Source organism: Salmo salar, chromosome 14 (genome assembly GCF_965601325.2).
Source record: "Salmo salar chromosome 14, fSalSal1, whole genome shotgun sequence".
Taxonomy (NCBI): domain Eukaryota; kingdom Metazoa; phylum Chordata; class Actinopteri; order Salmoniformes; family Salmonidae; genus Salmo; species Salmo salar.
The window spans coordinates 101,283,449-101,311,164 of NC_138304.1; the positions used below are offsets into that span (position 1 = coordinate 101,283,449).

Genomic DNA, 27,716 nt, shown 5'->3' on the forward strand with positions numbered 1-27,716 from the left:
GAGTTGATGAGAGTAAATGGGTTGATTCAATGAAGTCACTGTATCCACCGACGGCCAGGCAAGGGAGTTGAATGTTCCGGGAGAATGACTGTAGACAGAGTAAACGGAACTGAGTAACCAGTAACAAGTAACAAGCACAAAACAACAAAACTAGCTCAGGAAACATGAGGCTGATACGCTGGCACAACATACTGTTCGTTGCTAACGATCTGTCAGGGAATGGATGTCAGCTCAGGGCTTAAGAAGAGGTGATGATCAGGACCAGGTGTGCAGAAGGTTGATGAGATGCAGGTGCGGGTAATTACTAGATCTCCCGCCTAACTTCGTTGCCTAGCAACCAGACAGGGTGCGTTCAGGAACCTTAGACAACACTCCAAACAAAAAACAGTCATCTCAGGCAGAAACAGACTCAGGAAGCGGGATTCCTGACAGTACCCCCCCTTCGACGAACGCCACCGGGCGGACAACCCGGAGCGCCAGGATGGAGGCGGTAGAAGTCAGTAAGGAGGGTATTGTCAAGGATTTGACGCCGAGGAATCCAACTCCTCTCCTGGCAACGACGAATGTGGGCCTGGACCGAGGGTACCGCGAGATCCTTCTCCTGAGAAGGAAACAAGGGAGGTTGGTAACCATACAGGCACTGGAAAGGAGACATCCCAGTAGCAGATGTAGGGAGAGTATTATGGGCATACTCGACCCATGGCAACTGAGAGGCCCAAGAGGCGGGGTTAGAGGAGACAAGGCAGCGCAGCGTGGATTCCATCTTCTGGTTGGCTCTCTCCGCCTGACCATTAGATTGGGGGTGAAATCCAGATGTCAGACTGACTGTAGCTCCAATGGCCAAACAGAAGGATTTCCAGACAACTGAGGACCACGGTCGGAAACAATGTCACTGGGCAACCCGTGGACCCTGAAAACCTCCCTAACCAGGATCTGGGGCTGCAGATCAAAAACTAGCCCACACTGCATAACAAACGAACGGCATCTTCCCAAATCCCCTTCGTACTTATCTGGCGTCCGAATCTTGGGCTCACAAAAGGGAACATCTCCAGAAGCGACAGGTGAGAGAGGTGAAGTAGGTGGTGGATGATCTGCCGGCAAACTGAGCTGAGCCTGGATACTCGTCAGACTAGAAGAAAAGTTCCACACCGAAAGTGCGATCTCCTGTGGCACCATGCTGTGTTGTCCCAACATCTTCTCCTGAAGGGAAATGGCATGGTGAACGGAGTCCAGGTCCGCTGGGTTCATTTTTGGCCGGATCGTTCTGTCACGATTCTCTAAGACAGAACCCAGAAGCAGACCAGGACAAGGTGAGTAAAATGAAGGTGAGTATTTATTGGTAGTCTTGATGTGTAATTTGAGTGAGCCAGGAGACGGAGCGACAGCGGAGGTGAGTTGATGAGAGTAAATGGGTTGATTCAATGAAGTCACTGTATCCACCGACGGCCAGGCAAGGGAGTTGAATGTTCCGGGAGAATGACTGTAGACAGAGTAAACGGGACTGAGTAACCAGTAACAAGTAACAAGCACGAAACAAAACTAGCTCAGGAAACATGAGGCTGATACGCTGGCACAACATACTGTTCGTTGCTAACGATCCGGCAGGGAATGGATGTCAGCTCAGGGCTTAAGAAGAGGTGATGATCAGGACCAGGTGTGCAGAAGGTTGATGAGATGCAGGTGTGGGTAATTACTAGATCTCCCGCCTAACTTCGTTGCCTAGCAACCAGACAGGGTGCGTTCAGGAACCTTAGACAACACTCCAAACAAAAAACAGTCAGCTCAGGCAGCGGGATTCCTGACAGTACCCCCACACATACTCGGTACTGGTACCCCCTGTATACAGCCACCTTATTGTTATTTTATTGTGTTACTTTTTATATGATTTTTTACTTTAGTTTATTTAGTAAATATTTTCTTAACTCTATTTCTTGAACTGCATTGTTGGTTAAGGGGCTTTGTAAGTAAGCATTTCACGGTAAGGTGATGATACCTGTTATATTCGACGCACGTAACAAATAAAATTTGACTTGAGGTGAGATGACTGGGAATGAAACAATAAAGTAATCAAATTGGCCTAAAACCAATGTAATATTACACAACAACAGAAATATTTGATTAAAGTAATGTGAATAAATGATAGTTAATAAGTGATGAGCAGTAATGGACAGTCACTACCATCACGGGACTGTTATTCACTGTTATATTCTCTGTTGTTACAGGATTCAACCCACATAATTCATAGTGCCGAAAAAAAAAAAAAAATTCAACCTAAAATGGAAAAAAGGTGATTATTTTTTTAACCGAAACATCCTCAAAAAGCACAAATTGCTCAGCACTACGTTTTATGAAACCTAAACATACTATGTAAATAACATTATAGCAATAACAATAACACCAATCAATACATATATTCAATGTTGCTAATTACAAGTAATATCCAGCAGCAATAAGGCCATCCATTGCTTGCTGAAATGAGTCTTCCACCAAAACAAGTCAACACACTGAACAGCCATGTTGGGTCCAAGCATTTCGGTGGAGGATGGGCAGTGCAGGCAATGTTTATCTGATTCAAATACCATCAGGACAGATCGAAAGTGATGCTGTTGAATGATAAAAACCTATCCAACCTAGCCAGTAGATAATGTGTGCTTTGCATACAAGCTGTGCACAACACTGTTTTGTCTAGGGGGCCCGACCTCCGGAGGGACCCCAACGCCCCAAAAACAACACATTTGTTAGAGAGGAACATTTGCAGTTTTATAGCTAACCTTGTTTTATTTTACACATTTTGCCATGAGGCTTAGATAAAACCTTACAGTAATTCTGTAAGGGCTGTCGTCGGAAGAAGACCAAAATGCAGCGGAGTTAGTGTTCAACATATTTAATTATTGCCGTAACACTATTCAAACAAAACAAGGAACTGACAGCCAACACAGTCCTGTCAGGTGAAACACACTAAACAGAAACAATTACCCACAAAACGCCAACGGAAAAACATGCACTTATGTGTGACTCCCAATCAACAACAACGAACTTCAGCTGTGCCTGATTGGGAGCCACACACGGCCCAAAACAAAGAAATACAAAAACATAGAAACAGAACATAGAACGCCCACCCAATGTAACACCCTGGCCTAACCAAAATAAAGAACAAAAAACCCTCTCTATGGCCAGGGCGTTACAAATTCAAAAAACAAAATTCATGGTTTATGACGTGTTTGTTACAGGTCCCAGGATTGAGATTAGGAAAACAAATAATATGTTTCCTGTAAAATAGGAGAAATTATGAGACATGAGAGTTGGCTGGTTTTCTCAATAGAATTTAATAAACATGTTTTTTTCAACGATCAATTATCTGGTTCATTATAATTTCTTTGTAGAAAAATATAAATACACACATCTCATTATCAATAGAAAAATATCAACATAAAACAATATATACATTAACATCCTATGTTCAGTCGCTTTAACAGTATACACAGTGCCTTCGCTAAGTATTCAGACCCCTGGACTTTTCCCACATTTTGTTACGTTACGGCCTTATTCTAAAATGTATTCATTTTTTTCTTTCTCATCAATCTACACACAATACCCTATAATGACAAAGTGAATAATAGTGAAGACATCAAAACTGTGAAATAACACATATGGAATCATGTAGTAACCCCAAAAAAGTGTTAAACAAATCAAAATATATTTTCTATTTTATATTATTCAAATAGCCACACTTTGCCTTGATGACAGCTTTGCACACTCTTGGCATTCTCTCAACCAGCTTCATGAGGTAGTCACTTGGAATGCCTTTCAATTAACAGGTGCGCCTTCATAAAAGTTCATTTGTGGAATTTCTTTCCTTAATGTGATTGAGCCAATCAGTTGTGTTGTGACAAGATAGGGGTGGTATACAGAAGATAGCCCTGTTTGGTAAAAGACCAGGTCCATATTATGGCAAGAACAGCTCAAATAAGCAAAAAAAAATGACAGTCCATCATTACTTTAAGACATGAAGATCAGTCAATCTGGAAAATGTCCAGAACATGGAAAGTTTCTTCAAGTGCTGAAACCATCAAGCGCTATGATGAAACTGGCTCTCATGAGGACCGCCACAGGAAAGGAAGACCCAGAGTTACCTCTGCTCCAGAGGATAATTTAATTGAAGTTAACTGCACCTCAGATTGCAGCCCAAATAACTGCTTAACGGGGTTCAAGTAACAGACACATCTCAACATCAACTGTTCAGAGGAACTGTGTGAATTAGTCCTTCATGGTCGAATTGCTGCAAAGAAACCACTACTAAAGGACACCAATAAGAAGAAGAGACTTGCTTGGGCCAAGAAACACGAGCAATGGACATTAGACTGGTGGAAATCTGTCCTTTTGGTCTGATGAGTCCTAATTTGAGATTTTTGGTTCCAACCGCCTTGTCTTTGTGAGATGTGGTGTGGGTGAACGGATGATATCCGCATGTGTATTTCCCACCGTAAAGCATGGAGGAGGAGGTGTTATGGTGTGGGGGTGCTTTGCTGGTGACACTTTGTGATTTATTTAGAATTCAAGACACATTTAAACAGCATAGCTACCACAGCATTCTGCAGCGGTATGCCATCACATCTGGTTTGGGCTTAGTGGGACTATCATTTGTTTTTCAACAGGACATATTGACTCCAGGCTGTGTAAGGGCTATTTTACCAAGAAGGAGAGTGATGTAGTGCTCCATCAGATGGCCTGGCCTCCACAATCACCCGACCTCAACCAAATTGAGATCGTTTGGGATGAGTCGGACCGCAGAGTGAAGGAAAAGCAGCCAACAAGTGCTCAGCATATGTGGGAACTCCTTCAAGACTGTTGGAAAAGCATTCCAGGTGAAGCTGGTTGAGAGAATGCCAAGACTGTGCAAAGCTGTCATCAAGGCAAAGGCTGGTTATTTGAATAATCTCAAATATAAAATACATTTAAATTTGTTTAACACTTTTTGGGTTACTACATGATTCCATATGTGTTTTTTCATAGTTTTGATGTCTTCGCTATTATTCTACAATGTAGAAAATAGTAAAAAATAAAGAAAAAAAAACGCTTGAATGATTAGGTGTGCTAAAACTTTCGACCGGTAGTGTATATATTTAAATATTTCCAATTCCTTACAAACAAAATGTTACATGTAATCTTTTGGTTCAACCATAATTGCTTAATAAACATCAACAGGGGAAACATATTGTGTGTACTCTGATAAGCTGTAGAAAGAACATATTCATTTTACAAGACCTGTTCACTGACAATATAATTGGTCACAAGAAAGGGCGTGAAATCAAAGTCCATATTCAGACCATTAGGGGTCAATGTTTTAAAATGGGATATCCTGTAGGCCTCCCTCTGTAGTAGTAGTATCTATGTTACCTCCTCTCCTCTGTAGTAGTAGTATCTCTATGTTACCTCCTCTCCTCTGTAGTAGTATCTCTATGTTACCTCCTCTCCTCTGTAGTAGTAGTATCTATGTTACCTCCTCTCCTCTGTAGTAGTAGTAGTATCTATGTTACCTCCTCTCCTCTGTAGTAGTAGTATCTATGTTACCTCCTCTCCTCTGTAGTAGTAGTATCTCTATGTTACCTCCTCTCCTCTGTAGTAGTAGTATCTATGTTACCTCCTCTCCTCTGTAGTAGTAGTAGTATCTTTGTTACCTCCTCTCCTCTGTAGTAGTAGTATCTATGTTACCTCCTCTCCTCTGTAGTAGTAGTATCTATGTTACCTCCTCTCCTCTGTAGTAGTAGTATCTATTTTACCTCCTCTCCTCTGTAGTAGTAGTATCTATGTTACCTCCTCTCCTCTGTAGTAGTAGTAGTATCTATGTTACCTCCTCTCCTCTGTAGTAGTAGTAGTATCTCTATGTTACCTCCTCTCCTCTGTAGTAGTAGTAGTATCTATGTTACCTCCTCTCCTCTGTAGTAGTAGTATCTATGTTACCTCCTCTCCTCTGTAGTAGTAGTATCTATGTTACCCTCCTCTCCTCTGTAGTAGTAGTAGTATCTATGTTACCTCCTCTCCTCTGTAGTAGTAGTAGTATCTCTATGTTACCTCCTCTCCTCTGTAGTAGTAGTCAGTATCTATAGTTACCTCCTCTCCTCTGTAGTAGTAGTATCTATGTTACCTCCTCTCCTCTGTAGTAGTAGTAGTATCTATGTTACCTCCTCTCCTCTGTAGTAGTAATATCTATGTTACCTCCTCTCCTCTGTAGTAGTAGTAGTATCTATGTTACCCTGTTAGGGCTAGGGGGCAGTATTGACACGGCTGGATAAAAAACATACCCGATTTAATCTGGTTACCACTCCTACCCAGTAAGTAGAATATGCATATACTTATTACATATGGATAGAAAACACCCTAAAGTTTCTAAAACTGTTTGAATGGTGTCTGTGAGTATAACAGAACTCAAATGGCAGGTCAAAACCTGAGAGATTCCTTTACAGGAACTGGCCTGTCTGACCATTTCTGGAACTTCTTTGCCATCTCTATCGTTTACTAAGGATCTCTGCTCTAACGTGACACTTTCTACGTCGTCCTTAGGCGCTCAGAGCCCGGGAAAAACCTGAATGTCGTCATCCCAGCCCCAGGCTGAAACACATTATCGCCTTTCTCAAGTGGCCGATCAAGGGACTCTGGGCTTAGGCGCGTGACCTGACTTCCCCCGCCTTTGTGATTTTTTCCTCTGTTTGCCGAAAAGGAGATTCCCGGTCGGAATATTATCGCTTTTCTACGAGAAAAATGGCATAAAAATTGATTTTAAACAGCGGTTGACATGCTTCGAAGTACGGTAATGGAATATTTAGATTTTTTTTGTCACGAATTGCGCCATGCGCGCGACCCTTCTTTACCATTTCGGATAATGTCTGGAACGCACGAACAAAACGCCGCTATTCGGATATAACGATGGATTATTTGGGACCAAACCAACATTTGTTATTGAAGTAGCAGTCCTGGGAGTGCATTCTGACGAAGACAACAAAAGGTAATGAAACTTTTATAATAGTAAATATGATTATGGTGAGTGCTAAACTTGCCGGGTGTCTAAATAGCTAGCCCGTGATGCCTGGGCTATGTACTTAGAATATTGCAAAATGTGCTTTCACCAAAAAGCTATTTTAAAATCGGACATATCGAGTGCATAGAGGAGGTCTGTATCTATAATTCTTAAAATAATAGTTATGCTTTTTGTGAACGTTTATCGTGAGTAATTTAGTAAAATGTTAGCGAATTCCCCGGAAGTTTGCGGGGGGTATGCTAGTTCTGAACGTCACATGCTAATGTAAAAAGCTGTTTTTTGATATAAATATGAACTTGATTGAACAAAACATGCATGTATTGTATAACATAATGTCCTAGGGTTGTCATCTGATGAAGATCATCAAAGGTTAGTGCTGCATTTAGCTGTCTTCTGGGTTTTTGTGACATTATATGCTAGCTTGAAAAATGGGTGTCTGATTATTTCTGGCTTGGTACTCTGCTGACATAATCTAATGTTTTGCTTTCGTTGTAAAGCCTTTTTGAAATCGGACAGTGTGGTTAGATTAACGAGAGTCTTGTCTTTAAATAGCTGTAAAATAGTCATATGTTTGAGAAATTGAAGTAATAGGATTTTTAAGGTTTTGAAAATCGCGCCACAGGCTTCAAGTGGCTGTTACGTAGGTGGGACGAATTCGTCCCGCCTAGCCCAGAGAGGTTACCTCCTCTCCTCTGTAGTAGTAGTAGTATCTCTATGTTACCTCCTCTCCTCTGTAGTAGTAGTAGTATCTATGTTACCTCCTCTCCTCTGTAGTAGTAGTAGTATCTATGTTACCTCCTCTCCTCTGTAGTAGTAGTAGTATCTCTATGTTACCTCCTCTCCTCTGTAGTAGTAGTATCTATGTTACCTCCTCTCCTCTGTAGTAGTAGTATCTCCATGTTACCTCCTCTCCTCTGTAGTAGTAGTAGTATCTATGTTACCTCCTCTCCTCTGTAGTAGTAGTATCTCTGTTACCTCCTCTCCTCTGTAGTAGTAGTAGTATCTCCATGTTACCTCCTCTCCTCAGTAGTAGTAGTAGTAGTATGTCTATGTTACCTCCTCTCCTCTGTAGTAGTAGTAGTATGTCTATGTTACCTCCTCTCCTCTGTAGTAGTAGTAGTATGTCTATGTTACCTCCTCTCCTCTGTAGTAGTAGTATCTATGTTACCTCCTCTCCTCTGTAGTAGTAGTATCTATGTTACCTCCTCTCCTTGGTAGAGCAACATGCTCCATGCCTGTGTATGTGTGGGAGGAGATGGGATGGTTTCGGATGTTCACTGGACCTGATGACTTTGATCATTGAACAACTAAAAAAAGGATATTACAGAGATCGAAACAATTCACAGTAAGCTCTACTTTTTAAATGTATTTTTTATTTCACCTTTATTTAACCGGGTAGGCGAGTTGAGAACAAGTTCTCATTTACAACTGCGACCTACGAGACGAACTTAATGATCCTATCGAACTGGATGATGCCATTAAGAGTAATGCTGGATTAATATACCTCTGGCGAGATCCTGAGCACAAGAAACCACAAAACAGGAAGAGACAAGCCGTTGACAGACGCAGCGTCCCTCTGTCAGACCATCTATCCACAGGCAGCGATACCTCTGGCTCCTCTACCAACAGTCAGCGTTTTTTATACAACAGAGGATGGGGACACCGGGGCCAACGGCGAGGACAACACCCCCTAGTACGTAAGAAACGTCAGGGGGAAGAACAAATTCACTACCATGCGATTACATGTAAAAAAAATTAAAAAATAAAACATTTGTAGGAAATATTTAAATAGGTGAAATTAAATGAAACCGTAATGTATGTTGACGCTAATGTTATGCTAATGCTAACAATGGCACAATATATTCAAAATACTGTTGACTGTTGTCTTAACAGTTTCGCTCAATTCATTCTGATCGACCATAGCAATTATGACACAACCCCTCACTATTGTCATTGGTTGCACTAATTGCGCTGTTTGTCTACATCACCTGGTCCGAGCATTTATGACATCACCCTGAAGAAGGCACAGTGATGCCGAAACGTTGGTGGTATTTCTTTACACAATGAATGACTGCGAGGTTATACATATGGAGCATGCTACTCTCTTCGTTTTTATAGCTTTGAGATGGACGTTAACAATAATTCATTTGGGAAAAATTAGATGAATTGTCATATTAGGCATAACAACATTTTTTTTGTCCCAGTTTATGCTAGGTACATTGTTTGTTTATATAGTAATTATATAAAAGGCAGAAACATTGTTTCCTTGCTAAAAATAAATAAATAATTATTTATGTTTTAAATCAGGACAAGTGAGAAGCATAGCAACATTAAGGCAACTTTATAACAGCTGACCCTGTCACGGATCCATCCGGAACTGTGTCATTACGCACACCGGGTCCCCATTCCCACTGATTGTATTTGTATAAATGTGCCCTTTGGTTCACCATTGTCCTGTCGATTATTGTTACAATGTCCGTTGGTCGTGTGAGTAACTGTGCTCTGTTGTTTTGGCTTTTGTGCCCTTGTGTATTGTTCAGATGATTACGGGTCTCGTCCCGTGTGCTATGATTGTGTGCGTGTTTTATTTATTCGAGGTATTCCTCGCTCTTTTGTTTGGGTTTCAACCCTGTGATTTGTATATGTGTTTGTTTGGTCTTCATCCCTATGCCTTTACACGGCACGCTGTAATTTGGGTAACTAAAAAGCCCTATTATGCATTCCTGCACCCTGTCTCCCAAATCTTTTATACCAGCGTGACACGACTCCGTTTTTCCAAAGCCAAATCCGCTCATTGAGTAATTGTTTTCAATATCCAATTTGTTTTTATTGCCTGCATTCAACAAGCTTTGGACGAAGCATTTACACAGGGCCGCCATCGCCAAAGTTAACTCAAAAAGGCTATATTTTAGAAGTGGGCTTGATTTATTTTTTGTTGTTTTAGTTATTTAAATGTTGTTCATTAGAGCAGGACCCCCCCCCCCCCCCCCCCACTGGTGAACGATGAACTGAAAACTCAAGAGTCATGATTCTACAAGCCTCTCGTTCACGTTCGCTTTATTGGAGCTATAATTTGTGACAGACTTGTAAAAGTTTACTTTACACAATGTAGATTTGTTGATTTTCTAGGCATACAAATACAATTATTTCTTGATACATTTGAAACAAGGTCTAGTTATGGCTGCAACCAGACTAGATTGTGAACAACTCTTGGCGGAATGCATTGCTTGACTTCCGTGAGAGTCATAGGCACAATACCGTTAACGAACTGCAGTCCCCCAAACGATTCGTCCGTCATAACATTCAATAATCAATTAATTGTATTCATTCTTGCACCATGCGATCAGATATCAATTAATGTATTTTTCTTCTCTATGCTACCTGCAGCATGATCAATATATTTTCCCACATGATAGACAGTTGCTGGTCGGAGAACGTCTGAAACGACTGAACGACTGAAATGAACGAGTCACTCTGACTCTCGATGTAACGCCCTGGCCATAGAGAGGGGTTTTTGTTCTTTATTTTTGGTTAGGCCAGGGTGTTGCATTGGGTGGGCGTTCCATGTTCATTTTTCTATGTTTTTGTATTTCTTTGTTTTGGGCCGTGTGTGGTTCCCAATCAGGCACAGCTGAAGTTTGTTGTTGCTGATTGGGAGTCACACATAAAGAGCATGTTTTTCCTTTGGGTTTTGTGGGTGATTGTTTTCTGTCTCGTTCGTTTTTTACCAGACAGGACTGTTTGCTATCGTTGCTGTTTTATGTTTTGTTTATAGTGGTTCATTTTATTAAATATTCATAATGAATCCACAACCTCCGCTGCACCTTGGTCTAATTCTAACGACAGGCGTTACAGAATCACCCACCAAGAAACGGACCAAGCAGCGGAGGAAGGAGAGGCACCAGGAGAGGAGCTATCATGAGTCATGGAATTGGGAGGAATTGCTGGACGGTAAAGGACCATGGGCTCAAGCTGGGGAGTATCGCCACCCGCAGTGGGAGATCGAAGCGGCGATAGCTGAGAGGCACTGGTATGAAGTGAGGGAGCGCAGCAGACACGAGAGGCAGCCCCAAATTTTTTGGGGGGGGCACACGGGGAGATTGGCGGAGTCAGGCAGTAGACCTGAGCCAACTCCCCGTGCTTACCGGAAGCAGCGTGGTACTGGTAAGGCACCGTGTTATGCTGTGAAGCGCACAGTGTCTCCAGTGCGCATGCATAGCCCGGTGCGCTATAGGCCAGCCCCTCGCAAGTGCCATGCGAGTGCAGGCATCGAGCCAGGACGGATTGTGCCAGCTCAGTGAGTCTGGTCTCCAGTGCGCCGTTTCGGTCCAGGTTATCCTGCGCCAGCTCTGCGCACTGTGTCTCCAGGGCGCTGGGAGGGCTCAGTTCGCCCAATGCCTGCGCTCCGCCCGTGTCGGGCCAAAGTGGGCATTCAACCTGGAGTGTGGGTAAATGGCCTAAGTACCAGAACTCCAGTGCTCCCCCATAGCCCGGTTTATCCTGTGCCTCCTCCACGGACCAGGCCTCCAGTGGGTCTCCCCAGCCTGGTGAGTCCAGTGGCTGCACCCAGAGCCAGGCCTCCTTCATGTCTCCCCAGCCTGGTGAATCCTGGGACTGAGCCGGCCGCCAGTCCGGAGCCGCCAGAGCTGCCCGCCAGTCCGGAGCCGCCAGAGCCGCCCGCCAGTCCGGAGCCGCCAGAGCCGCTCGCCAGTCCGGAGCCGCCAGAGCCGCCCGCCAGTCCGGAGCCGCCAGAGCCGCTCGCCAGTCCGGAGCCGCCAGAGCCGCCCGCCAGTCCGGAGCCGCCAGAGCCGCCCGCCTGTCCGGAGCCGCCAGAGCCGCCCGCCTGTCCGGAGCCGCCTGAGCCGCCCGCCTGTTCGGAGCCGCCAGAGCCGCCCGCCAGTCTGGTGAGTCCTGTGCCTGCGTCCAGGGCCAGGCCTCCTTCATGTCTCCCCAGCCTGGTGAGTCCTGTGCCTGTGCCCAGGGCCAGGCCTCCTTCATGTCTCCCCAGCCTGGTGAATCCTGGGCCAGAGCCGCCAGAGCCGCCCGCCAGCCCGGAGCTGCCAGAGCCGCCCGCCAGCCCGGAGCCACCAGGGTCGCCCGCCAGCCCGGAGCTGCCAGGGCCATCAGCCAGCCCGGAGCCGCCAGGGTCACCCGCCAGGGTCACCCGCCAGCCGGGCACAGCCAGGGTCGCCCACCAGTCCTCCGGTGCGGCCAGGGGCGCCACCTAAGTGGGCGACGCCGAGGGTGGAGCGGAGGCCACGTCCCGCACCTGAGCCGACGCCGTAAGAAGGCCCACCCGGACCCTCCCCTTCAGAGTCAGGTTTTGCGGCCAGAGTCCGCACCTTGGGGGGGGGGGGGGGGGGGTACTGTAACGCCCTGGCCATAGAGAGAGGTTTTTGTTCTTTATTTTTGGTTAGGCCAGGGTGTTACATTGGGTGGGCGTTCCATGTTCATTTTTCTATGTTTTTGTATTTCTTTGTTTTGGGCCGTGTGTGGCTCCCAATCAGGCACAGCTGAAGTTCGTTGTTGCTGATTGGGAGTCACACATAAGTAGCCTATTTTTCCTTTGGGTTTGGTGGGTGATTGTTTTCTGTCTCGTTCGTTTTTGACCAGACAGGACTGTTTGCTATCGTTGCTGTTTTATGTTTTGTTTATAGTCGTTCATTTGATTAAATATTCATAATGAATCCACAACCTCCGCTGCACCTTGGTCTAATTCTAACGACAGGCGTTATACTCAAATCATTTGCGAACTGCACATCACTAGGAATTAACATCACTTTGCAAGCCAGCATAATGTGGTGTGATGCTGGTTTTTCTTTAGCTTATGCTGCTCACCAGTGTCCAAAACACAGCAAAGGCTGGTCACCAGTGTCCAAAACACAGCAAAGGCTGGTCACCAGTGTCCAAAACACAGCGAAGGCTGGTCACCAGTGTCCAAAACACAGCAAAGGCTGCTCACCAGTGTCCAAAACACAGCAAAGGCTTGTCACCAGTGTCCAAAACACAGCAAAGGCTGGTCACCAGTGTCCAAAACACAGCAAAGGCTGCTCACCAGTGTCCAAAACACAGCAAAGGTTGGTCACCAGTGTCCAAAACACAGCAAAGGCTGGTCACCAGTGTCCAAAACACTGCGAAGGCTGGTCACCAGTGTCCAAAACACAGCAAAGGCTGCTCACCAGTGTCCAAAACACAGCAAAGGTTGGTCACCAGTGTCCAAAACACAGCAAAGGCTGGTCACCAGTGTCCAAAACACAGCAAAGGCGGGTCACCAGTGTCCAAAACACAGCAAAGGCTGCTCACCAGTGTCCAAAACACAGTGAAGGCTGGTCACCAGAGTCCAAAACACAGCAAAGGCTGGTCACCAGTGTCCAAAACACAGCAAAGTCTGGTCACCAGAGTCCAAAACACAGTGAAGGCTGGTCACCAGAGTCCAAAACACAGCAAAGGCTGGTCACCAGTGAAAGAAAACACAACAAAGGCTGGTTTGCCAGCATAACCAGCTAGATCATGTTGGTCAGACCAGTTTGACCAGCTAGACCATGCTGGTCGGCCAGCAGAACCAGTTAGACCATGCTGGTCAGACCAGTTTGACCAGCTAGACCATGCTGGTCGGCCAGCAGAACCAGTTAGACCATGCTGGTCAGACCAGTTTGACCAGCTAAACCATGCTGGTCGGCCAGCAGAACCAGTTAGACCATGCTGGTCAGACCTGCGTGACCAGCATCCGACCAGCACTGACCTGCCTAGACCAGCATGGACCAACTGGACATTTATACTGGTCTATCAGCAGGGCAGAGCTATCCAATATTCCCACTTCTTGACACATCCTGCATATCTGTCATTCAGCGTGACTCTTAACAAGGATAATCACATCTCGGGGTACGAGCTTCACAGTTAAATCCTAAACTTTGTTTGCATTTGTGACAGACAGCTAATATCTTCCTGCACTGTGTGGCAGTCTGGGCTCTCTGCATGCTGAATGCCTCAGAGATAAAGAGGCTGACTGACAGAGGTATTGTGTAGGGGAAGATTGTGTGTGTGTGTGTGTGTGTGTGTGTGTGTGTGTGTGTGTGTGTGTGTGTGTGTGTGTGTGTGTGTGTGTGTGTGTGTGTGTGTGTGTGTGTGTGTGTGTGTGTGTGTGTCACCATGCATGTGTGTAGAGGGAGATATAGAGCCTGACAGACAGAAATATCTGTGTGTGTGTGTGTGTGTGTGTGTGTGTGTGTGTGTGTGTGTGTGTGTGTGTGTGTGTGTGTGTGTGTGTGTGTGTGTGTGTGTGTGTGTGTGTGTGTGTGTGTGTGACAGGTATATCCAGAACTCCCAGCCCTACCTGAACAACATGACGGCAGTGGGGTGTATGATGGCTCTGGCTGCTGTCTTCCCTCTGGGCCTCGATGGACACCACGTACACAGGAAACAGTTCCCCGTTGTCTGCCAGGTACACAGGAAGTGGAGCCATACCACTAAAGCATTGTGGGAGATTTGAGTTTTATAGGTACAGGAAAGCTCTGGGGTGATGTGTTCCCCTAGGTACAGATCCTAACCTTAACCAATAGTAAGGAAAATGTAAAACTGACCCAAGATCAGCATCCGGGGGAAACTTCACACTACACCTACAGCTAACAGGAAGTGGACCCTACCACTGAGGCATTATAGGGATTGAGTTTTATGGTAGAATTCTTGTAGGAAGGTAGTTTAGGTCATTATCAATAAATGCCAAATGAAAATATTGACTTAGACTTTTGAAAATGAATAATTCTTTAATAACTTATATTTAACACATTAATACATTTGACAATGTATTTTTTATTTGTTATACCCCACTAGTTATGTAAGGGCATTGTTATTGTTTAATAAATGCATAGACACAATTAATTATTGATATTTCTTTCCCCTATTCCCCTGCCAGTTCCGCCTATGGCTGCTTGGCCTGGGCTTCAGCCTGGCCTATGGTTCTATGTTCACTAAGATCTGGTGGGTCCACACCGTCTTCACCAAGAAGGATGACAAGAAGGAGAAGAGGAAGGTAAATAAAAAGGAGAATGACTGGCTAAAGAAAAATATAAAAAAAGGTAAGGAAGCATGGAAGGTGAATGAAAAAGAGAAACAAGAGTACCTGCCTGACTAGGAGGCTGCCTGGCTGGGAGCCTGTGGAGGCTGTGAGTCTGTGAGCCAGGGAGGCTGTGAGGCTATGAGGCTGGGAGGCTGTGGAGGCTGGGAGGCTCTGGAGGCTCGGAGACTGTGGAGGCTGTGGGGCTAGGAGGCTGTGAAACTGTGAGGCTGGGAGGCTATGGAGCTTGTGGAGGCTGGGAGGCTGTGGAGGCTGGGAGGCTGTGAGGCTGTGGAGGCTGGGAGGCTGTGGAGACTGGGAGGCTATGGAGGCTGGGAGCCTTTCTGCCAGGGAGGCTGGGAGGCATTCTGTCTGGGTGTCACGAACGTCGTACGAAGCGTACTCGGACCAACGGGCAGCGTGATCTGGGTTCCACATCTTTATTAGTGAAACGCCCAAAACAATAAACAGCAAACGAAACGGGAAGTCCATGGAGTGCTCACAGGCAACTACACATAAACAAGATCCCACAAAACACAGTGGGGAAATGGCTGCCTAAATATGATCCCCAATCAGAGACAACGAGAAACAGCTTCCTCTGATTGGGAACCATACCAGGCCAACATAGAAATAAATAACCTAGACTAGAACACCCCCCCCCCCCCCCCCAGTCACACCTCGACCTAACCAAAATAGAGAATAAAAAGACTCTCTATGGTCAGGGCGTGACACGGGAGACGTGGAGGCTGGGAGGCAGGGGATCCTCGGCGGCTGGGAGGCAGTGGAGTCTCGGCGGCTGGGAGGCAGTGGAGCCCGTGGAGGCAGTTGAGGCAGGGAGGTGGGGAGGCTGGGGAAGCTGGGAGGCTGAGAGGCTTTCTGGCTGGGAGGCTGGGGAAGCTGGGAGGCTGGGGAGGCTGAGAGGCTTTCTGGCTGGGAGGCTGTGGAGGCTTTCTGGCTGGGAGTCAGTAGAGGTGTGGAGGCAGTGGAGGCAGGGAGGCGTGGAGACACTGGAGGCTCGGAGGCTGGGAGACAGTGAAGACAGTGGAGGCTGGAAGACAGTGGAGGCTGAGGAGGCAGGGATGCTGAGGAGGCAGGGAGGCTGAAGAGGCAGGGAGGCTATGGAGGCTGTGGAGGCTGTGGAAGATGGGAGGCAGTGGAGGCTGTGGAGGCAGTGGAGGCTGGGATACGGTCCAAACCCTGAACTACTGCTAACTCTACTCCTGGGTTGCGTCCTGAATGGCACTGATAATAATGTATTTCCCAACTTGGCATTATCATTTCACATTTACTCTCTCTCTACTACTGCTCTCTCTCTCTATCTCTCTCTCTCTCTCTCTCTCTCTCTCTCTCTCTCTCTCTCTCTCTCTCTCTCAGACAGACAGACCAGAGAGCGAGAGAGACAGAGAGCGAGAGAGACAGAGAGCAAGACAGGCAGACGTAGAGACAGAGAGACAGATGGAGAGAGAGGGAGAAAGAGAGAGACAGATGGAGAGAGAGGGAGAAAGAGAGAGACAGAGAGAGAAAGAGAGAGATACAAATGGAGAGACAGAGAGACAGATGAGGGAGAAAGAGAGAGACAGAGAGAGAAAGAGAGAGAGACAGACAGAGAGACAGAAAGAGAGACAGACAGAGGGAGAGAGACAGAGAGAGAGACAGAGAGAGAAATAGAGAGAGACAGACAGACAGAGAGATAGACAGAGAGAGAAAGAGAGAGAGACAGACAGAGAGAGAAAGAGAGAGAGACAGACAGGGAGAGAAAGAGAGAGAGAGACAGACGGAGAGACAGAGGGAGAAAGAGAGAGAGAGACAGAGAGAAAGAGAGAGAGAGACAGACAGAGAGACAGAGAGAGAAATAGAGAGAGACAGACAGACAGAAAGAGAGACAGACAGACAGACAGACAGACAGACAGACAGACAGACAGACAGACAGACAGACAGACAGACAGACAGACAGACAGAGGGAGAAAGAGAGACAGACAGATGAGGGAGAAAGAGAGAGACAGAGAGAGAAGGAGAGACAGACAGACAGAGAGACAGAGAGAGAGACAGAGAGAGAAATAGAGAGAGACAGACAGACAGACAGACAGACAGACAGACAGACAGACAGACAGACAGACAGACAGACAGACAGACAGAGGGAGAAAGAGAGACAGAGAGAGAAAGAGAGAGAAAGAGAGAGAGACAGATGGAGAGACAGAGGGAGAAAGAGAGAGAGAGAGAAAGAGAGCGAGACAGACTGAGAGACAGAGGGAGAAAGAGAGAGAGACAGACAGAGGGAGAAAGAGAGAGAGACAGACAGAGAGAGAGAGAGAAAGAGAGCGAGACAGATGGAGAGACAGAGGGAGAAAGAGAGAGAGACAGACAGAGAGACAGACAGAGAGAGAAAGCGAGGACAGTAGAGGATCTTCCATACACCTGATGCGCCTGGCTCCCCTGGCTCCCCTGGCACCTCTGGCTTCCCTGGCTCCCCTGGCTCCCCTGGCTCCCCTGGCTCCCCTGGCGTCCCTGGCTTCCCTGGCTCCCCTGGCTCCCCTGGCTCCCCTGGCTCCCCTCGCTCCCCTGGCTCCCCTGGCTCCCCTGGCTCCCCTGGCACCTCTGGCTTCCCTGGCTCCCCTCGCTCCCCTGGCTCCGCTGGCTCCCCTGGCGTCCCTGGCTCCGCTGGCGTCCCTGGCTTCCCTGGCTCCGCTGGCTCCCCTGGCTCCGCTGGCTCCCCTGGCTCCGCTGGCGTCCCTGGCTCCCCTGGCTCCGCTGGCTCCCCTGGCTTCCCTGGCTCCCCTGGCTCCGCTGGCTCCCCTGGCTCCCCTGGCTTCCCTGGCTCCGCTGGCTCCCCTGGCTCCGCTGGCTCCGCTGGCTCCCCTGGCTTCCCTGGCTCCCCTGGCTCCGCTGGCTCCGCTGGCTCCGCTGGCTCCCCTGGCTCCGCTGGCTCCCCTGGCTCCCCTGGCTTCCCTGGCTCCGCTGGCTCCCCTGGCTCCGCTGGCTCCGCTGGCTCCCCTGGCTTCCCTGGCTCCCCTGGCTCCCCTGGCTCCGCTGGCTCCGCTGGCTCCGCTGGCTCCCCTGGCTCCCCTGGCTCCCCTGGCACCTCTGGCTTCCCTGGCTCCCCTGGCTCCCCTGGCACCTCTGGCTTCCCTGGCTCCCCTGGCTCCCCTGGCACCTCTGGCTTCCCTGGCTCCCCTCGCTCCCCTGGCTCCGCTGGCTCCCCTGGCGTCCCTGGCTTCCCTGGCTCCCCTGGCTCCCCTGGCGTCTCTGGCTTCCCTGGCTCCCCTCGCTCCCCTGGCTCCGCTGGCTCCCCTGGCACCTCTGGCTTCCCTGGCTCCCCTGGCTCCGCTGGCTCCCCTGGCTCCCCTGGCTCCGCTGGCTCCCCTGGCTTCCCTGGCTCCGCTGGCTCCCCTGGCTCCGCTGGCTCCCCTGGCTCCCCTGGCTCCGCTGGCTCCCCTGGCTCCGCTGGCTCCCCTGGCTTCCCTGGCTCCCCTGGCTCCGCTGGCTCCCCTGGCTTCCCTGGCTCCCCTGGCTCCCCTGGCTCCCCTGGCTCCGCTGGCTCCCCTGGCTTCCCTGGCTCCCCTGGCTCCCCTGGCTCCCCTGGCTCCCCTGGCTCCGCTGGCTCCCCTGGCTCCCCTGGCTCCGCTGGCTCCCCTGGCTCCGCTGGCTCCCCTGGCTCCCCTGGCTCCCCTGGCTCCGCTGGCTCCCCTGGCTCCGCTGGCTCCCCTGGCTTCCCTGGCTCCGCTGGCTCCCCTGGCTCCCCTGGCTCTGCTGGCGTCCCTGGCTTCCCTGGCTCCGCTGGCTCCCCTGGCTCCGCTGGCTCCCCTGGCTCCGCTGGCTCCCCTGGCTCCGCTGGCTCCGCTGGCTCCCCTGGCTTCCCTGGCTCCCCTGGCTCCGCTGGCTCCCCTGGCTCCCCTGGCTTCCCTGGCTCCGCTGGCTCCCCTGGCTCCCCTGGCTTCCCTGGCTCCGCTGGCTCCCCTGGCTTCCCTGGCTCCCCTGGCTCCCCTGGCTCCGCTGGCTCCCCTGGCTCCCCTGGCTCCCCTGGCTCCCCTGGCTCCCCTGGCTCCGCTGGCTTCCCTGGCTCCCCTGGCTCCCCTGGCTCCGCTGGCTCCCCTGGCTCCCCTGGCTCCCCTGGCACCTCTGGAAGCTGTAGGGAAAGATAAAGCCCATTACTGAATATATATGACTGCTGTCCTTAGCAGTAGAGAAGCTGTAGAGACCTCCCTGAGGGGATTATATTATGGAAAAATAAAACCCATTACTGAATATATATGACTGGTATCCCTATCAGTAGAGAAGCTGTAGAGATCTCCCTGGGGGGGATTATATTATGGAAAGCCATGTTAAAACTGATTGAGTTCACTTTGAGTCACTTGCCTGTGCTGAGACTGTTTTACTCCAGTACAGCCAGCAACCAGCCAGCCAGCCATCCATTCAGCCAGTGTTTCAGCCATCCATTCAGCCAGCCAGCCATTCACCCAGCAAGCCAGCCATTTAGCCAGTCAGCCAGCAACCAGCCAGCCATTCAGCCAGCCAGCCAGCCATACAGCCAGCCAGCCAGCCATTCAGCCAGCCATTCAGCCAGCCATTCAGCCAGCCATTCAGCCAGCCAGGCCATCTACTCAGAGACTGTCCCAAATAGCACCCTATTCCCTATATAGTGCACTACTTTTGGCCAGGGCCAATAGGGTTTCCCACAGGGCTCTGGTCAAAAGTAGTGCACTATGTACAGAGTATAGGGTGCCATATGGGACTTAGGCAGAAGGCTAGAGAGAGAGAGATGTTCTGCCTAGCGCTGCGGACGCCGATTGATGCTCTCTGTTATTGTAATGTTGTGACTTTGAATTCCTTTGTGTCTTTGACGATGTGTGTTCCCTCCCCATTCAACAACGGCGTTGCGTTTCTTCTTCTTTTTGGGCATTGTGTAAGATAATTATTGTGAAAGGCTTTTGGATGTAAGGAACCTCCTGTAAAGGGATAATATTCTCATGGAAAATTGAGTGTGTGGGATAAATATGTTTTCATTTCAAGTAGATAATAAGTTCAAAATGAATTTTCTTCTCGTGTTAGGTGATCCTCTACGCTTGCTAAGTTCCATACATTTACACCGTATCTAGATGTGAGGCACGTTTAAAGATTCAAATCGACTTCTACATTAGTGTTTTCCAACGGTACTGAATGACTGATCTTGTTATCTACTAGATAGAAGAATTACTGATACAGTACATCGTGTTATTTACTAGATAAAATTATGACTCATACATGCTTTGCTTTATCTTGGCCAGGTCGCAGTTGCAAATGACAACTTGTTCTTAACTAGCCTACCTGGTTAAATAAAGGTGAAATAAAAATAATAAATAAAATAATCCTGTCACCTTCTTCGGGATCGGTGTCCCTTCCAAGGGACGCTTGAGCTAAAGTAGACTAATGTGATTAGCATGAGGTTGTAAGTAACAAACAAAAACTCCCAGGACATAGATATATCTGATATTGGCAGAAAGCTTACATTTTTGTCAATCCAACTGCACTGTCTAATTTACAGTAGCTATTACAGTGAAATAATACCATGCTATTGTTTTAGGAGAGTGCACAATTTTGCACATGAAAAGTTATTAATAAACAAATTAGGCACATTTGGGCAGTCTTGATCCACAATTTTGAACAGAAATGCAATGGTTCTTTGGATCAGTCTAAAACTTTCCGCATACACTGCTGCCACCTAGTGACCACAATCTGAATTGCACCTGGGCTGGAATAATACATTATGGCCTTTCTCTTGCCTTTCTTCATCAGATGACACTCCTAGGACATTATGTTATACAATACATGCATGTTTTGTTCAATCAAGTTCATATTTATATCAAAAACCAGCTTTTTACATTAGCATGTGACGTTCAGAACTAGCATTCCCACCGAACACTTCCGGTGAATTTACTAAATTACTCACGATAAACGTTCACAAAAAACATAACAATTATTTTAAGAATTATAGATACAGAACTCCTTTATGCAATCGCTATGTCCGATTTTAAAATAGCTTTTCGGTGAAAGCACATTTTGCAATATTCTTAGTAGATAGCCTGGCCATCATGGCTAGCTATTTTGACACCCACCAAGTTTGGTACTCACCAAACTCCGATTTACTATAATAAAAATTGGATTACCTTTGCTGTTCTTCGTCAGAATGCACTCCCGGGACTTCTACTTCAATAACAAATGTTGGTTTGGTTCCAAATAATCCATAGTTATATCCAAATAGCGGCGTTTTGTTGTGTGTTCAAGACACTATCCGAAGGGTGACAAAGGGTTACGCGCCCGACGCGTTTCGTGACAAAAAATTTCAAAATATTCCATTACCGTACTTCGAAGCATGTCAAACGCTGTTTAAAATAAATTTTTATGCGATTTTTCTCGTAAAAAAGCGATAATATTCCGACCGGGAGTCGTTGTTTTCGTTCAAAGATGAAAGAATAAAAACATGGTGTCACCACGTGCACGCGCCTCCAGTCTCATTGTTCTCTGATCGACCACTATCCAAATGCACTACTGTTTTTCAGCCAGGGGCTCCAAAGGCATCATTCACCGTTTTGCCGCCTTCTGAGAGCCTATGGGAGCCGTAGGAAGTGTCACGTTACAGCAGAGATCCTCAGTTTTCAATAAAGAGAGTGTAGAACGCCAAGAAATGGTCAGAGAGGGCACTTCCTGTAAGGAATCTTCTCAGGTTTTGGCCTGCCAAATGAGTTCTGTTATACTCACAGACACCATTCAAACAGTTTTAGAAACTTTGGAGTGTTTTCTATCCAAAGCTAATTATATGCATATTCTAGTTTCTGGGCAGGAGTAATAATCAGATTAAATCAGGTACGTTTTTTATCCGGCCGTGAAAATACTGCCCCCTATCCATAACAGGTTAAAGATGATGGTACAAAATAAATACAAAAGAACGGTTCGTTTTTTTTGTATCATCTTTTACCAGATCTATTGTGTTATATTCTCCATTCCTTTCACATTTCCACCAACTTCAAAGTGTTTCCTTTCAAATGGTACCAAGAATATGCATATCCTTGCTTCAGGGCCTGAGCTACAGGCAGTTAGATTTGGGTATGACATTTTAGGCGAAAATTTTGAAAAAAAAGGGGGCGGATCCTTAACAGGATTTATATCAACAGCAGTCAATTATTAATTGTCACCTTATTCAGTCTCATCTGAACATCGTAATATTCTTGCTTATCTTCACGAACCCTGGCCAACAAGTTGAATCAGCAATACAAAAATTGGCTTAATTATTTGTTTACTAAATACCTAAATAATCACACAGAATTACCTATACACAGGATGGATCATACATCAATTACTAATCATGAAATAAAAGAAAAAGTCCCTAGCGGACGGAACCGATATGACGGCTGGTTACACAAAGAAAGGTGGTTGGGTATGAATGAAAGAGCGGGAATACTGAGGGACAAAGGGGATTGGGTCTCTATCGGACCGTGAGAAGCTATGCTACCGTAAATACAGAATCTTATGCATTCTAATAACCCTCCATTCGGAAAAGGAAAATGCAAGATATATATTTACAATGAGCTGCGCTTCGATAGATGGGTCGAAAATGGAAGACTGGTTTGCCCAGCAGAGATCAACCTTGTCCTTTGTAGAATCTTTCTGGTCGTAGTGTTGTAGAGCGGACACGTTGAAGAAACCCGGGCCTTCTCATAGGATTGTCTGTCCTTTCCTAGGCCACGTACGTTTACAGCTGCAGCTGATAAACTCAACGCTTAGGATGTATCACTTCTTTAGTGAATAAGAGTTCAAAGTTCATACCAAGTTGCCATACTCAGCTCGTGTTGTATTCTGGCTGGTCTAGTCGAAATTCATCCTTCCAGCGTGGTGATCGTCACCTCCACGTTGAAATTAGCCCTTTTAAACGTATGGACACCAGTCCTCACGTCGTCGGGGACTGAGGTTGACTTCCGTCAATGGGCTTGTATTGGGGGAGAGAAGGGCGTGTTTCATAGTTCTCAACCAATGTCTGTTCACTTGGGCGGGGCCACTGAGTGAGCGTAGTTTACTTATGAAAACAATTCTCTCATTTAGAAGCTAAAATTACATTTAATCTTTTCACAAATAGTTTCAAATTTAAATTGCACAACAATTCCAATTCCACAACTATAATGTGTCGACTTTCCAAGATACAGTTTATGTCGTCCTGTCATCAGTCATAATGTCTCAGACGACAACTGATCTGACATCATATTCATTAAGTACCAACGGACACTTTCAACTGGTTGGATTACAGAAATATTGTACCTTTCCCCAACCTTTTGATGTTACCATACTCTCTCTATGTTACCAAAGGGCTTTCTAAGAGTCCATTCTGTAGAGTGGAGAGAAAAGGGGGAAAGGTATTTATGGGGGTCATAAACCTCACCCAACAGGGCAACGTCATGACAACTAGATAGAAGATTGACTCATACATCTTGTTATCTACTAGAGAGAAGATTGACTCATACATCTTATTATCTACTAGATAGAAGATTGACTCATACATCTTATCTAACTCATACATCTTATCTAAAATGAACATTTTAACATCTTGACCATGTTCTGTTATAATATCCACCCTGCACAGCCAGAAGAGGACTGGCCACCCCTCATAGCCTGGTTCCTCTCTAGGTTTCTTCCTAGGTTTTTGGCCTTTCTAGGGAGTTTTTCCTAGGGAGTTTTTCCTAGCCACCGTGCTTCTTTCACATGCATTGCTTGCTGTTTGGGGTTTTAGGCTGGGTTTCTGTACAGCACTTTGAGATATCAGCTGATGTACGAAGGGCTATATAAATACATTTGATTTGATTTGATCTACTAGAGAGAAGATTGACTCATACATCTTATCTACTAGAGAGAAGATTGACTCATACATCTTGTTATCTACTAGAGAGAAGATTGACTCACACATCTTATCTACTAGAGAGAAGATTGACTCACACATCTTATCTACTAGATAGAAGATTGACTCATACATCTTATCTACTAGAGAGACGATTGACTCATACATCTTGTTATCTACTAGAGCGAAGATTGACTCATACATCTTATCTACTAGAGAGATGATTGACTCATACATCTTATCTACTAGAGCGAAGATTGACTCATACATCTTATCTACTAGAGAGATGATTGACTCATACATCTTATCTACTATATAGAAGATTGACTCAAACATCTTATCTACTAGAGAGATGATTGACTCATACATCTTATCTACTAGAGAGAAGATTGACTCATACATCTTATCTACTAGAGAGAAGATTGACTCATACATCTTATCTACTAGAGAGAAGATTGACTCATACATCTTATCTACTAGAGAGAAGATTGACTCACACATCTTGTTATCTACTAGAGAGAAGATTGACTAGATAACAAGATGGGGGCGGCAGGTAACCTAGTGGTTAGAGCGTTGGACTAGTAACCAAAAGGTTGCTGGATCAAATCTCCGAGCTGACAAGGTAACAATATGTCATTCTGCTCCTGAACAAGGCACTTAACTCACTGTTCCCCGGTAGGCTGTCATTGTAAAATAAGAATTTGTTCTTAACTGACTTGCCTAGTTAAAGAAAGGTTAAAATAAAATAAAAAGATAGAAGATTGACTCCAAAATCTTGTTATCTAGCGGCGACTTCATGTACCTCCTCTTCTTTATAGTTCTACTTACTATGAGGGCAATAAATAGTATTCGCTACAAAGCTTTAATCCTCTTGGATAAATGCACCAAAATCAATATTACATTTACGCTATTCGTCCAATGTCTTTCCTTGCTTTGTTTTTGTTTCAAATGGTTACATAAAATATATTTCTTATTTTTCCATCACTACTGTCAATAGAGCGCTGCTCGTGGCTATTGATATCGAGACACAACCTCTTTGTCTATTTCAATGTCACGGTTCAACCAGTTTGCTTTGGGGCAGATAGAATTGGCCTCTTATTAATGAATCATTGTTTTCTCTTCAAGCTCAGGCTCCAGTCTATTTATGTCATTGTTAATCCCTCACAGTCAAACCAAACAGATGCAGGTGTGGGACTTGATCCATGATCCCCTGTGTTCATTCAGCCAAATGTGCTTCCAAAATGGCACCCTATTCCTTATATAGCGCCGCAGGTCAACAGTAGTGTACTGACTACAGCCCTGGTCAACAGTAGTGTACTGACTACAGCCCTAGTCAACAGTAGTGTACTGACTACAGCCCTGGTCAATAGTAGTGTACTGACTACAGCCCTGGTCAACAGTAGTGTACTGACTACAGCCCTGGTCAACAGTAGTGTACTGACTACAGCCCTGGTCAACACTAGTGTACTGACTACATCCCTGGTCATCAGTAGTGTACTGACTACAGCCCTGGTCAACAGTAGTATACTGACTACAGCCCTGGTCAACAGTAGTGTACTGACTACAGCCCTGGTCAACAGTAGTGTACTGACTACAGCCCTGGTCATCAGTAGTGTACTGAGAGGGGTAGAGGGGTGGTGTAGAGGGTTGGTCTAGGGGGATAGAGGGGGGGGGGGTCCAGGGGGATAGAGGGGGGTCTAGAGAGATAGAGGCGGGATCTAGAGGGATAGAGGGGGGATCTAGAGGGATAGAGGGGGGATCTAGAGAGATAGAGGGGGGGTCTAGAGAGATAGAGGGGTGGTGTAGAGGGTTGGTCTAGAGAGGTAGAGGGGGGGTCTAGTGTGGTAGAGGGGGGGGTCTAGTGTGGTAGAGGGGAGTCTAGGGGGATAGAGGGGGGTCTAGAGGGATGGGGGGGTCTAGAGGGGTAGGGAGGTGGTTTAGAGGGATGGTTTAGAGGGGCAGAGGGGTGGTCTCGAGGGGTGGTATAGAGGGGTGGTATAGAGGGGTGGTATAGAGGGGTGGTATAGAGGGGTGGTATAGAGGGGTAGAGGGGTGGTATAGAGGGGTGGTATAGAGGGGTAGAGGGGTGGTATAGAGGGGTGGTATAGAGGGGTAGAGGGGTGGTCTCGAGGGGTGGTCTCGAGGGGTGGTATAGAGGGGTGGTATAGAGGGGTAGAGGGGTGGTATAGAGGGGTGGTATAGAGGGGTAGAGGGATGGTTTAGAGGGGTAGAGGGGTGGTATAGAGGGGTGGTTTAGTGGGGTGGTATAGAGGGGTAGAGGGATGGTTTAGAGGGGTAGAGGGGTGGTATAGAGGGGTGGTATAGAGGGGTGGTATAGAGGGGTGGTATAGAGGGGTAGAGGGATGGTTTAGTGCGGTGGTTTAGAGGGGTAGAGGGATGGTATAGAGGGGTGGTATAGAGGGGTGGTATAGAGGGGTAGAGGGATGGTTTAGTGGGGTGGTATAGAGGGGTAGAGGGATGGTATAGAGGGGTGGTATAGAGGGGTGGTATAGAGGGGTGGTATAGAGGGGTAGAGGGATGGTTTAGAGGGGTGGTATAGAGGGGTAGAGGGATGGTTTAGTGGGGTGGTTTAGAGGGGTAGAGGGATGGTATAGAGGGGTAGAGGGGTGGTATAGAGGGGTGGTTTAGTGGGGTGGTATAGAGGGGTGGTATAGAGGGGTAGAGGGATGGTTTAGAGGGGTGGTATAGAGGGGTGGTTTAGAGGGGTGGTTTAGAGGGGTGGTTTAGAGGGGTAGAGGGATGGTTTAGAGGGGTGGTTTAGAGGGGTAGAGCGGTGGTATAGAGGGGTGGTATAGAGGGGTGGTATAGAGGGGTAGAGAGATGGTTTAGAGGGGTAGAGGGGTGGTATAGAGGGGTGGTTTAGTGGGGTGGTTTAGAGGGGTGGTTTAGAGGGGTGGTATAGAGGGGTAGAGGGATGGTTTAGAGGGGTGGTTTAGAGGGGTGGTATAGAGGGGTAGAGGGATGGTTTAGAGGGGTGGTATAGAGGGGTGGTATAGAGGGGTGGTATAGAGTGGGGGTATAGACGGGTGGTATAGAGGGGTGGTATAGACGGGTAGTATAGACGGGTGGTATAGAGGGGTGGTATAGAGGGGTAGAGGGGTGGTATAGACGGGTAGAGGGGTGGTATAGACGGGTAGAGGGGTGGTTTAGAGGGGTGGTATAGAGGGGTGGTATAGAGGGGTGGTATAGACGGGTGGTATAGAGGGGTGGTATAGAGGGGTAGAGGGGTGGTATAGACGGGTAGAGGGGTGGTATAGATGGGTAGAGGGGTGGTATAGACCGGTAGAGGGGTGGTTTAGCAGGGTGGTCTATATAGGGTTCCAAAGTAGTGGTCTATGTAGCAAATAGGGTTTAATTTGAGACACGGACTAACTGACCAGTCCTCCTGTATCCCATGATTCCTTGCAGCACCTGGAGCCGTGGAAACTCTACGCCACCGTGGGGGTGCTGCTGGTCATCGACGTCCTGTCACTCATGATCTGGCAAATAGTGGATCCTCTACACATCACGGTGGAGGTCTGAGTCATGACTCAATGTCTCAATGTCTTCTCCTCTTTCTCTATCTCTCTTTCTCTCGCTTTCTCGGTCTCGCTCTCTCTATCTCTATCTGGATGGCTCCTCTCTTCTCTCTTCCTCTCTCTCTCGCTCTCTCTATCTCGATGGGTCCTCTCTTCTCTCTTCCTCTCTCTCTCGCTCTCTCTATCTGGATGGCTCCTCTCTTCTCTCTTCCTCTCTCTCTCGCTCTCTCT

General features: G+C 47.1%; 1 protein-coding gene across 1 annotated transcript in view; it reads left to right on the forward strand.

Moving 5' to 3' along the window:
* The window catches only part of LOC106570681 (gamma-aminobutyric acid type B receptor subunit 1), a 123,651-nt gene that overhangs the window by 79,974 nt on the left and 15,961 nt on the right, over positions 1-27,716 (forward strand). The window contains exons 11-13 of the mRNA XM_082961357.1: positions 14,345-14,477; positions 14,949-15,065; positions 27,376-27,483. Coding sequence (XP_082817483.1) covers positions 14,345-14,477; positions 14,949-15,065; positions 27,376-27,483 — 358 coding nt within the window. The remainder of the gene's footprint in view (positions 1-14,344; positions 14,478-14,948; positions 15,066-27,375; positions 27,484-27,716) is intronic.